At 48.5% G+C, this 13,286-nt stretch overlaps 1 protein-coding gene across 2 annotated transcripts in view; it reads right to left on the bottom strand.

Annotated features, from left to right (window-relative positions):
* Positions 1–5,871: 5,871 nt before the first annotated feature.
* The window catches only part of Mbtps1 (membrane bound transcription factor peptidase, site 1), a 55,967-nt gene continuing 48,552 nt past the window's right edge, over positions 5,872–13,286 (bottom strand). For both annotated transcript variants that reach the window (XM_051201634.1, XM_051201635.1), the window contains 3 exons: positions 11,815–11,941; positions 8,680–8,810; positions 5,872–6,710 (listed from right to left, as the gene is read on the bottom strand). In XM_051201634.1, the coding sequence (XP_051057591.1) occupies positions 6,514–6,710; positions 8,680–8,810; positions 11,815–11,941 (455 nt within the window). In that variant the 3' untranslated portion in view covers positions 5,872–6,513. The remainder of the gene's footprint in view (positions 6,711–8,679; positions 8,811–11,814; positions 11,942–13,286) is intronic.

The following is a 13,286-nucleotide window of genomic DNA, read 5'->3' as shown; positions in this document are numbered from 1 at the left end:
CTGTGCTGACAAGAGTCAGCACACAGGGAGTACTGAAGGGAAGGACAGACTCCAGAACGGCAAAGTCACTGGGTACCCCCTGCGAAAGCTCCTGGGACAGCTGTAACCAAATGCTTCAAGCTCGGTGCCTTGAAACATCAGCAATTTAGCCCTCAGTCTGGAGACTTGGGTCTGAAGCCAGCATGTAGTAGGGCCACCCTCCAATGGCAGGATCTGGGGGGATGCTCTTTCTGACCTCCTCAAGGGGCTACTGTTGCTTCATGGCTATGGCCCAGAGTCTGGTGTTCATTGGCCATGCTGAGCCGAGATGGATAAAGCCTTTCAGCTCCACACCTCCCTCACTAGATAGAGTGTGGCTATTAAATATTGGGAAGGTGGAGATGGATACTATAGGGGGAGTAGGCAGTAGGATCAGGGCAGGAATCAAAGCTGGCAGGGAAAGGGACCACACAGAGTAGCATACAAGTGACTCAGTGCCACACCACACCTTCTAGGAGCCAAGAGGCTCAACAGTCCACCCCCACACCCCTCCCCTTAGCCTCCTAAGGAAAAAGATAAAAAGTGTTTGGCCAGTCAGTGGCTAAAGCTTTGTACTCCTTAATCAGGCTCAGGGGCTCAGGGCACTCCCCTGTCCCTGCCCAGGATCCCTCATTAGCTGCCCATTAGTGTGCATGACTTAGAAATTGGCCACTAGGCTGTAAAATTCCATGATCTCTTAATTCATTGAGGCTTTGATATCCACTCCCCTGCTGGCCTCCCAAGGCTATGTGACCTTTCCCAAGCTGTGGAGGGGGCACCCTGCAGGGTTCCAGCTACAGCCAGGGGAGGGTGGGCAGCCACCCTCTGCTCAGCCCAGTGTAGGCAGGCCCGCTGGCACTGAGCAGAAGACAAGGCAAGGAGGTGTGCACAGGCACCCTGGGGATCCTGCAGGTGGTGGCTCGAAGGGCACTACTCCAGAGCATCCTCGCCTTCCAGCCTTCTTCCTTCATTCTGCTGCGGGCTGTGCACCTGCCCATCAGAGGCTTCCTGACAGCTGCTGTCCTTCCCCACAGTGTATGACAGGGACTCTCATCAGATGCTTAGAAAGTTCTGGATCGTGTGAGGTAGCTTGTGTGAGTGGCCACCTTCCCGGCACTGGGTACCTGGTGTGGCCACCTATGAAAGCAGTGCCTCCTGTCTAGAGTCATTCATGCCAGGCAAGGAAGAGAATCTTGTCAGCAGTGAGTGCTGGAGCAGGAGCGTGGGTCACGTGACACTGCCTAAGGGTTTTCTTTTTAACCTCAGCCCCATAGGGAGCTTCTAGAAGCTGCCAGGGCCAGTCCATCAGCACCCCAGGCCACACTGGTTTGGCACAGAACTCCTAACAGCTTCGCGAGGAAGCCTGACGTGATGAAGGGAAAGGCCACCATGCTGAGTAGGTGGGCCCCACCGTCTGCATAGGAGATCCATGAATGCTGGTGCAGCAGAGCTAGGGCACAGCGTCCTGACAGAGCCCCATGGCCCCCTTAGGTAAACACATGACACATTAGGGATCCAGACACCAGTGTGGCTGGCTGACCAGGGCACAAAAATGGCTCCATCCTAACCTGCTGTCCTTGTGATGGCAGGATTCCACAGAAGAGATGAAGACCCTTAGATGGAGGTGAGCCTGGAGTGGCCCAGTGATGAGAACATGCAGGAGACCCTCATGGAGCACAGGCCTACTGAAATCACCTAGATGGGGCCTCAAGACCCTGGTCTGAGATCCTAGCTACTCACTTCTTCCTCCAGGGACGAAGGGCTCATGAGGTAGCATGAGACAGAGTGTCCTCCAAGACTAATTTGCCATCTAGAAATGGGGCTGCAGGGTCTCACTGTCCCTACTGACTCAGACCCTTCCGGGTGGATTAGCACACTGAGGACAAGACCCTGGAACTTGGGTTCCCAAACCACAACTCTGTGCCTTCTAAGAACCAGTGAATGAAACCAACATCCTATTAGTATACACTAAAGGCATTATTTGGGGCGGGGGAACCAAGAACTTCTCTGGAAACTCCTACTTAATCCACACAGGGAAAATGAACAATCTGCAATGTGTGGCTCAGCCGATCAAAGGCCCAGCCTCCCTCACCTCAGTGGACTTCCTTGCCCAGGTCAACTCACATCCAGCCCAACCCGAGGACAGCACAGTACTGCAGTCTGTAAGCAGCCTCGGCATGCTGCCCACTTCAGCTGGTGCCCAGGGATCAAGGCTTGGCAGGTCCTGTGTACTAACTGTGGAGCTGGCCTGTCTTCAGCTTTCAGAAGTACCCAAGTCCTTGTTTTTGTATGTGCCTAGCATGGACAAACATGAGTGTGTACAGCCCTGGATATGGGCAGCCCACACACAGAGAACAAGCATGGGCTTGCCCCACGCTGAGATAGGCATTTCAGAGTCACTTATACTCCTGCAACAAACTCCCATGAGCTCACCGGTTCAACAAGCCCTTGGTGTACACAGATGGTTTTGTGTCTCTACAGACAATCTTACAACAGGTGTCCTTGTCAGAGTGTAGGAGTGGCCAGAGGTCATCAGAGCTGAAGGGCCGGGACTGGTGAGCTTGGGAGATAAGGCCAGATCACGAGCCAAGATGTGTAGTGGTCACTGGAGGTGAGATAGGCAGGAGAACTGTCCTCTAGGGGAACCCACAGTATCCTTGCCACTCAGCCAAACAAAACCACTTCGGAGCTTCCACTCTCCAGGGCCAACATTAGGGAAGGAATTCTTGAGCAGCCTGAGAGCAGAGACCTCAGGCTCTTGGGCAAGGGCTGGGACTGTGGTTACACTCCTCCTGGGTCCTCTTGTCCCCTCCTGCCCATAGGGCTGCTTCTGCAGGTATAGTCAGGAGTCCTGTCTAAAAAGGGGAGAAGGGATTGGACTTTGGAGGTGCAAGGACATCTTCTTAGGTTCGCTTCCAAGTTCATCTCCCTCTTGCCAACAGCATGTCCAAGGAACAGGAAGGCTAGGAGACCTGGGGCACGACACAGCTGGGGCAGAGCCCACGGCCTGTGTCCACCATGGTCTGATCACAGACAGGCTCCTCATGTCTATAGGACCAGAGATCCTTTCCCTGGGCCCCAACTAGAGGAAGGGAGGCAGAATTAACATAACTCACCACCCTGAGTCACCTCAGGAGCTTAGGTGCATTCCTAGCACTGTGCAACCATCACCACTAATTCCCAAACATTTCCATCACCTCTCCCCGCAGCAGCCCCTTTCTCCCCCAGCCCTGGCAACAGCTAATCTGCTTTGTCTCCATGGATTTGTCTATTCTGGCTATTTCATGCCAATGTAGTCATAGGAGATGCAGCTTTTTGTATGTCTTTTATCACGGGGTAGCATGAGGTAGGGTGTCCTTCAAGGCTAGTTTGCCATCTCACCGTCTAGAGAGATTTCCTCCACCAACAGCACATGGTGGCCTCTGCCTCTTGGCTATAGTGGAGCTATGTGTGTCTCCTATTGCTCTGATTCAGCCACCTATGAGCACATCTAGAAATGGGACTGCAGGGCCGCACTGTCCCTACTGACTCAGACCCTTCCGGGTGGATTAGCACACTGGGGACAAGACCCTGGAATTTGGGTTCCCAAACCACAACTCTGTGCCTTCTAAGAACCAGTGAATGAAACCAACATCCTATTAGTATACACTAAAGGCATTATTTGGGGCGGGGGAACCAAGAACTTCTCTGGAAACTCCTACTTAATCCACACAGGGAAAATGGACAATCTGCAATGTGTGGCTCAGCCGATCAAAGGCCCAGCCTCCCTCACCTCAGTGGACTTCCTTGCCCAGGTCAACTGACATCCAGCCCAACCCAAGGACAGCACAGTACTGCAGTCTGTAAGCAGCCTCGGCATGCTGCCCACTTCAGCTGGTGCCCAGGGATCAAGGCTTGGCAGGTCCTGTCTTCAGCTTTCAGAAGTACCCAAGTCCTTGTTTTTGTATGTACCTAACATGGACAAATATGAATGTGTACAGTCCTGGATATGGGCAGCCCACACACAAGCATGGGCTCCAAGAGCACATACCACTCTGGAGCTGGAAGGGCTGGGCTTGAGGTACTAAAATGCCCAGAGACCTAGCAAGGGAGACTGTGCTGGGGACAGTCTACAGAGTGAAGTTTGCCCACGATCAGCAACCTGGTTCCTTCCATGGTAAGCCTGCTCACAGTAGCTGTGAACAAGCAGGAGCTGTCCATCCAACAGTCAGCATGCTGTCATCAGAGTTGTGCTAGTCCCATGCCCACAGCAGCTCACCTTCACATCAGTGTGCAGGATGTGTCACTAGCCCTGTTTCACACATGAACCAAAGCCCAGAGACCTCACTTGCAGTCATGACAAGTGGCAGATATGGGACCTGAACTGGAGGATTTTACACATTCCACACTCCAGGCTCGTCATTTCAAAACCTATGCTGCCTAAGATGGGGCTGGAGTGACCAGGCCGACCTGCTCTGCTGCCTCAGTCCTGGCCCTTCTCATTCCTGGGCTCTGCTGGTCCCTGCGCGCTGCGGAATACTCATCCCAGGGGTCCTCTAAGCTGAGGGGTCACAGTGAGCTCATACTCTCAAGAGTGACAAGAGGTCCCACACTAACCACTTCTCCTTGGGCAAGTGGAGATATATGCAGACACAGGGTCCACTGTGTGCTGATTTAGGCAGGGCTGCTCGTGACATCCTGAAGAATCTCAAACAGGGATCCAGCACATCATGAGTCCAGCAGCAGCCATTAGAGCAGCTACAGTTACGAGTGATCCACAGTCTTACCAAGGGGAAAACAGCCAGGGAGTCCTGCTCTCCTCTCCCTGGACTTCCTTCTGCACAGGACCCACAGCAGCCTGGTCACCACCACGGGCCTCCAGACAGCTGCTCTCAGCCATGGTGCACAGGGCTAGTGCCCGGCAGCTGGCAGACGTGGCATGCTGGCTAACAAGGGTTCCATGGGAAGAAGATGCTGGGACACAGTATGCTTAAAGAAGCAACTGAAGGAAGAAGCCCAGACCTGAGCAAAATTAATAATATTCATGATTTAAAGGGCACTACCAAGAAAGCGAAAGGCCACTCAGGAGAAAAGAATGTATTTCAAGTCTGATAAGAAACTCCTACCTGGACATGTAAAGAATGCTCACAACTCAGTAACAAAGGTTCAAATGACCCCATTAAAATCCAAGCACAGGCTAGGAACAACATTTCTCCAAGGAAGATGTACAAATGGCCATTTCACCTCAGTCTCCAGGAATACACAGCAAAACCACAGGGATGCCACTGCAGCACTGTGACCAGAGCAGCGGAGACATGTATGGGCCAGGACACAAAGAAGCCAGGATTCACAATGCCAGCAAAAGTTTCAAATACTGCACAGCTTTGACAGTTCCTCCAAATGCATGATGCCATCACTCCTAGGAAGACTCCCAAGGGAAACACAAACATGCTTGCTCACCAGCACACGAATGATGACACTATCCATAGCAGAATATTATCCAGTCATGAAAAGGAATGGCCTCTGAGTGAAGCTTGAAGACATGATGCAAACAGAAAGAAACCAGCTGAGAAGGACCAAACAATGTGAATTAGTGATTAGAGAACATGAAACAGGAAAATTACAGAAAGCAGGCTAGTTGCGGGACTGGGGAAAGAATATAGAAAACTGCTAACAGGCCTGAGCTTTCCTTGGCAGTGACAACTCCAGAATGTTCTGGAGTTAAGAGTGCTGGCTACATTACCTAGTGAGATCACTGGAGCTCACTGGAGTCTAACATGGACATTTTTACAGTGTGTGAACCAGCTAACCTAGACCCTACTCAGGGTTGTCAGAGAGAATGGGAAGGTGGCAGGGGTCTGGTATACAACATGCTCCAGCTTTGTAAAGTTATGCATATTTATTGAAAATTTCTCTCACCAACAATGGTGAAATCAAGACCCCAAATTACAAAACATGATGGCAGTTGATACTTATAAAAATAAAGCAAAGGCCTGCATTTCCCAGATCTGTGCATGTTTCCTTCAGTTCAGTCTGTCCTCTCATCAAAATGTCATGGAATCTGACTCCTTATGATGTCACTGCAGAAAACTGCATTCAACTGACAAAAAACAAAAACAAAACAGCTTTGCTTCCAAATAGCACAAGTCTTTAAAGTGACTTTCCCCACAATAAATATAGAAAATAACCTGTAACAAGCTTTTCTTCGCTTGGTCAGGGTTGTAAGCTTTCTGTAGAAAGTGTCCCGACAGCCCTTCCAGGCTTTGTGTCTTTGGTGCACTGTCATTGGACCTGATGCCACTGAAGGCTGAGCTACTGAGCGCCTCCTGTCAGAGCCAGCACAGTGAGGTACTTCAGGATGTACCTCAGAGATGCCTGGGGAGAACATACTCCAGCCACAAGCTAGAGATGGGGTCCCTTGGAAACAGGCACCTCCCAGGATGCTCTTCTGATGCCCTGTGGGTCTATCTAAGCGGTCCAAGGCTTGTTGGCTTCCGTGGCTGGCAACTGTGATGATCACACTGACGGGGTCCTTGGTGGGTGGGTCTGCTGTGCAAGCTGTGGACGCTTTGCCCTGGGCCTCCTCCGCTTTGGCCGGCTTTTGGCCTTGCTGATCTGTACCACAAAGAAGGCCAGGGCCACCATGGCTCCAAGGAAGGCAAAGACAGGGATGGTCTGGCCCACCTCTTGGTTGTAGCGGCCAGGCATGATCCCTGCAAGAGGACAGTAATTGGTCAATGCTGTGACAAAACTTCAGCTACAGCCTTTCTGAGAATCAGTTCAGAGATCAAACATGGACTCCATTAGCTAGGGCAGACATGATTTCTGTGCCAGAGTTAAGGAGCCCAGACTGCTAATGACAGTGTTGGTAAGAGTGTCATGGAGCTTGTTTTCATCAACTGATCCCAAGCATCCCTATGTGTACAGGGAGTGGCATCTCAGACTGTTTATCCTCACTTGTGGGTGGACAGGCAGGCCTTAATCCTGTCACAGGCAGCCTAATCAGCAGGACCCAGAGAAGCTTCTTGTTTCCCAAAGAACAATGAAAATGCACTAGTCTCAATCCAGGGAGGATGGGGACAGTGCTGGAGTCCTACTAGCTGAGGAAGAACAAGCAAGGCACAGGGGTACTAAAGGCCTGCTGACCATGTTCCCTAGAGGTCAATGGCTCCTGAGATGGCCATAATCAAAGGAGCCTCAGATTAAGTCAATGACTCTGTAACTAAGCAGTACCAAGGGCTCCAAAGTTTACTATCATCAGCACACACCATGATTTACACTCAGAATCTTGACTTCACCTCATGAAATTCCATGGTTAGCCTCCAAGGGCTGGGGTACCTTTTCCCAGCCCATTCCTGAAACCCAGAGGAACCCCCCTTAGGAACTATGAACCCCCAAGGTGACCACAGGAGTTTCCTGTGGTAGAATATTATTTTAAGGTGTGTGACTTTTGTTCATGCTGCATTTGTTTAACTCGGTGAAGCTGTGTTACTTTGCCTGTTTAGAACACCTGATGGTCCTAATAAAGAGCAGAACAGCCAATAGTGAGGCAGGAGCAAGCATAGGCGGGGCTGGCAGAGAGAATAAATAGGAAGAGAAATGAGGAAAAGAAGAGAGCAACAAGAGAACAAGGAGAGGAGGACGTCAGGGACCCGCCACCCAGCCAGCAAAGGAGTAAGAGTGAGAGTCAGATACACAGAAGATAAAAGCCCAGAGGGAAAAGGTAGACAGGTTAATTTAAAGTTAAGAAAAGCTGGCTAGAAAGAAGTCAAGCTAAGGTTGGGCACTCATAACTAAGAATAAGCCTCTGTGTATAATTTACTTGGGAGCTGGGTGGCAGGACTCTCAAAAGGCCCCCAAAAGAGTAAAAACAATCATACAATAGTTTCCAGAAGAAAAGGACCACACACACTGACCTGGAGAGGGATCTGGGGCCAACTCTCCCAGATAAAATATGGGAACCTGGAATAAGAAGTCTGCTCAGGGCTAAAGGTCTTATGTGCACAAAGGAAAGATGGATCACCTCAGGGGCCTGGTGCAGCTCAGCCAGCTGTCAAGACAGACTACAGAGGACCCAAAGATCCCAGGGGACAGCATAACAGAGAAACACCATAAAGAAAAGTTGTTTCTTGAGGCCCACATACTTGCTTGTAGAACTTTAGCAGAGAGCATCCAAATTACTGTGGAAATTTTTAAGTGTATCATGTGGCAGACACACTAATACTTGATATTTAAAATATAGAGGAGCTGGAGAGATGGCTCAGTGGTTAAGTGCACTCGTTGCTCTCGTAAAGGACCTGGGTTTGCTTCTCAGAACCACTTGGTAGCTTGAAGTCAACAATCTGTAACTCTAGTTCAGAGGGTCTGAAAAGGGTGTCTAATTCTCAAGGGCACTAGGCACACATGTGGTACACTTATATACATGCAAATACTCATACATATTAAAATAGTTATTTTTAAATTAAAATGTACATATAGAATTTTCTAAGAGAAACGGCATCTTCATCTCTAGACCTGCTCTTAGTCTTGCCAATTTGTACTAAAAAGGCAGACAGGACCATCACAGCTCTTAGGAATGCCTGGTAAGGTTCAGAAAAGCCTTGGCTCTCCTCCTTGGGGGAGGGGAAAGACCTGGAAACCCACAGCAGGATCTAGCCCAGAAAGATGCTTTTAAGGACTCACCTCCAGGAATGTCCCAGGCACCACTTTCTCCAGGGGACAAAGGTCTCACTTGAGGGCGATTCGATCGAAAGTTGGGTAACACTACTTTGTCCAGGTCAATGGAGAGCAGCTTCTGATGTTTCCAAAGATTGCTTATGGGAATAGATTAAAAAAAAAAAAAAAAAAAAAGATAAGCACCTGTCCTCGCTTGCATGCTTAGCTGACACACAACGAACTGCGACATACAGAGTAGTGTGAGACCAACAGAGCAGTCAGAGTAAGTGCCTGCTTCCAGGTCCCGAGAAAGGCAGAAGTCAGATCAGTGCTCTGAGATCACAGTACCCAAGGAAGAACTAGGCATTTATAACACAGCCCACCCAAGCCCATTTCTGTTTATCACTGGGAACGCTGCCAAGCAAGGCAAGAGGACAATCCAGGCTGGAGCTCTGGAGCAAAGCCCAAGGTGTAATGGAAGCATGGGAGGTCCTTTGTTTTAAGGCTTCAAGTAACCAAGTAACCACAACTTGCTTTCTGAGTGCAAAGCAATGCAGTAGAGGAACTCCACAACAACCACACTTAGGAAATGGTACCAGACCAACTAGCCTGGTGGCATCAGAGAAACCAGCATCTGCAATTAGAATAGAGCCAATAATCAAGTACTGAAGAACAGGTGAGCAGGAATTCCTTATCTTCTTGTGTTAGTCCGCCTAGAAACTGTTGGCCTGTGTCTTCTTTGGTTGAGGAAGGCATAGGCAATCAGTCCCTATCCATGACCCTTCAAGGTCATGAAACTTGTCACTGGTGAGGAGTAAGAGGGAGACCACCAGTGGATGCTTGCTTAGCACAGCTTGACCAACTCCAACACAACTTCAGCCCAGCCTGTTTGGCATGACTTAATGCTACTGCTCAGGGTCAATCCATCTGAAAAGTTAACTGATAAAGACATGGAACCCATGTTGTCTTAAGGTTTCCAAGTGTGGTGCTAAGTGGACATTCTAACAGTATCCTGTGTCCTGGAGCTTAATTGGGGGCTGACTGTACTTTCTAGTCGGGCACTGAGGTAAAAGCCCTCATGTTAACCCTTATGTCTCAAAGCTACACACTGATGAGGGATGAAGGGTCTACCTTGAGCCAATGTTCCCACAGCAATGACACCTAAAGACACCTGATACCCAGTCAACACCTGGGAAAAAGCCTCACTTCACAGAGGTGGGAATTGCCCTTAGCATGGCCGATGGCAACGTGCAGCTTTCTAACTCAGGCACAGAGTCTTCTAGAGATTCAGAATATATCCTGATCTAAGTCTCTGAAGACTGAGAATGACTTCCCTCAAGATGTGACATGTGAGATAAGAGAGCAGCACAGTGGTGTGGTAAGGAGAGGGGTTGCTGAGAGCAAGTCACAATTAAATTCCAGGAGCTAAGCATTATCAGCACCCTGGATGGACTTAGAGAGGGAAGGATTATCTGATGTGGCCAGCCTGATACCAAAAGTACTGATATCTACTCTCAGAGCCTTCAGTGCACACTGGGAAAAAGAACTGGGCTTCTGGCACTCTAGCTAACATGGCTGCTCTTTTAGCAGGAACTGTGGATCATGTCTAGAATATAGTCTGGTTTGAATGCTAAGGTAACAGAAGGTTATAAATAAATAAGGATTCAGAAATGGAAATAAAAGTTTTAAATGATGCAAGGTAACTGAAATGGAAAAATACTCTTCAACTAAAGGTTCAGGAAGAACGCTGCTATTGAAGACCAAGTGATGTGTGTAATTTTCTGTGTGCAAGTAAATATGTGTGCCTGGGGCATTGGAGCAGAGAGGTCAATCGTATCGTATTCCTCGCTATTTATTTAAGACAAAAGGTCTCTACAACACCCAGGGCTTGCTGCTTCAACTAGACTGGATGGCCAACAAGCCCCAGGGATTCTTCTGTTCCCACTCCTCAGCACTGTGGTTACAGGTGCATGCTGCTGTGCCCAGTTTTTTAATTTTTTTTTTTTTTTTTTTTTTAAACATGGGTTCTAGGGGTCAAGCTCAGTGCATGGCAAGTACTTTACTAAGCCATCTTCATGGTGCCAACGTTCTTGTTTTCTGTGACAGGTATTCTAAGATACAGTCCCAGAGCAGAATGCTGAGGATCTGCACTCAGAGCAGTAAAGTATGCAGGCAATAACGCTAGGCCAGGATGTCTCCTTCTCACAGAACGGATGGGGATCCTACCCTTGGCTAAGCCACATCTGTCCATCACCGAAAGCATACAGGAAGTTATGAAAGGAAGAAGAAGGGAGGTGGGTGAACACTGTCCTAAAGGAAACCTATCCCGAGAGGGGTTGAGAGGAACACACACCTGCCCTATAAGGGTATATATCTGCCAGCCAGCTCTGTTAACTTTCTCCCATCTTGTCCTGCTTATGCAAGATGCCAGAGAAAGTAGAAGGTGAGAGCTTGAAACAGCTCAGCATGGCCTGGCTGGAGAGAAACTGCAGTGAGACCTCAGGTCTGAGAAACTGGAGAGAACAAGAGAGATGAAGATGTCAGGTGAGAGAGAGAAAAAGAGAGGGGCAAAGCCACATGAACACAGTATCTGTGAGCAAAGGTCACAGCCTACATGGCAGGCACTTCTGGCTGGGCTAACAGAGCAGAAGCCACACTTCCTAGAAGTAGTTCAGTCCTGGCTGTAGAAGAAGGGAGAAACACCTGCATTTCATGCAAAACACTTTGGACAGGGAACACAGCTGCAGATGACAGCTCTCACATCCCCAACTGGAACCTGAGCTTAGCTTCTGCTCAAGATAGCACTTGGCTGGACCCCAGCTTTCTTTCCAAAGCACTCTACTGCAGGACACCAAGGTACATTTCTAAAGATCAATATGAGGGTTTGCTTATTGCCACAATTGTCAGAAAATGACAAACTTGATTGGATTATTCAACAATGATGTCAGCAAAATTGCATTTTCTTCTATAAGAGAGAGGAAGAGGAAAAGGGAGAGGGAGGGAGAGACACACACACACAGAGATAGATAGATAGATAGATAGAGAGAGAGAGAGAGAGAAAGAGAGAGAGAGAGAGAGAGAGAGAGAGAGAGAGAGAGAGAGAGAGAGAGAATGAGTCACAGGCCTTAGGGAACAACAAGGAAAGCATAGGCAGACACTGACCTGGGCGCAGTCTCATTCAAAGGCTGTGGCTTGGCCCATGACAAGTGTGGACAGGCTGGAAGAGGCCGAGGTTTCGGGTCTCCCAGATGGGCCTCAAGAACCTTGGAGTACCGATGAAGGTGGTTTCCTGAGGTTAAGGACAGTAAGGACAGGAGGGGTGATCACCATTATAAAAATATAAGAGAGAAAAGGTGCCTTTGAATAATTGCCTTTCTGCCAACAGCTCACTTTGTTCTGTCAACTACCCCCACATGCTTCAGGACCACACCTGACAGGGTGCCTGGATCTCTTCATGAGGCCACACCGACAGTGAGCTTCTACAAACTATCTATCACACATATAAGGCCACTAAGGGCGGTGCCACAGAAAAACCTCTCTCTGGAATACTTAATTTCTGGCAAAGTAAACAAACCAATTACATTTCTAGGCTTTACATTTCTTAAATCTGTACAACCCCACATTGCAGCTACCAGCTACACATTGCTACTGAGCAAATGAAATAGGTGTCACATATCTAAGTAATTTTTAAAGCATCAGACTGAAATATATTATTAAAATGAATTTTACCTTTTCTACTTTGTATGTATATGAGGTACATGTACATACACGTTCATGTATGTACAGATGTGGGTGTAGAGGCCAGAGATCAATATTGGATGCCGTCCTTACTCTACATCACTCTCATGGAACCTGGAACTCATAGATTCTGCTGGACTGGCTGACCACTGTCTTAGCTTATCCAGAGCTGAGGTTACAGACATGTTCTGCTGTAAAGTTCAGGGGGGGGGGGTGATGACCCGAACTGAACTCATGCTTATCTGGCAACCACTTTGTCAAGCGAGCCAACTTCTCCCCTGCCCTCCTTGTATTTTAATGTAGTTGGTAGGATTCCTCTTTATTCAGTTTTGGCTTTCTTTTATTTTGAGATGAGGTCTCACTATCAACAGGCCAATTTGGCTTCCATTTATTCTCTTCCCTTAATCACTCAAGTGCTGAGATTATAGGCATTCACCACCGTGGTTGGCTGCTACTATAAAATTCTAAATGACATCTGTGGCTTACATCCTTCTGTGGACAGTGCTGCAAGGAAGAGAACATTCAGTTCTTTGAGTAAACAAGCAGCAATCCACACAGACCCTGGAGTGTAGGGAGCTTTAGGCTCATCTCACAAGGCCAGAGTAACCTAAGGTAGCTGCTGAACCTCTCCCTCCTGTTTCTTCACCTGTACACCAAGAGTAATACTATCTCTTTTTACAAGATCACTGAGAGACATTTGTGAACTAATCCTTACAAAGTCCCCAGTCTGGTGCCTGTGCCCAGAGAGCACTTAATGATGCTGGGCCTTGGGGCTGGAGATGCCTCAGTGGCTATGAGTTTCTATCTTGTAGAGAACAGTTTAGTTCCCATTACTTATGTTGGGCTGCTTATAACTACCTGTGACTTCATCTCTACAGGGCTCCAACACCTTCTTT

Source organism: Phodopus roborovskii, unplaced genomic scaffold (assembly GCF_943737965.1).
Source record: "Phodopus roborovskii unplaced genomic scaffold, PHOROB, whole genome shotgun sequence".
Classification (NCBI taxonomy): domain Eukaryota; kingdom Metazoa; phylum Chordata; class Mammalia; order Rodentia; family Cricetidae; genus Phodopus; species Phodopus roborovskii.
This window is presented reverse-complemented; position numbering and strand designations above follow the sequence as displayed.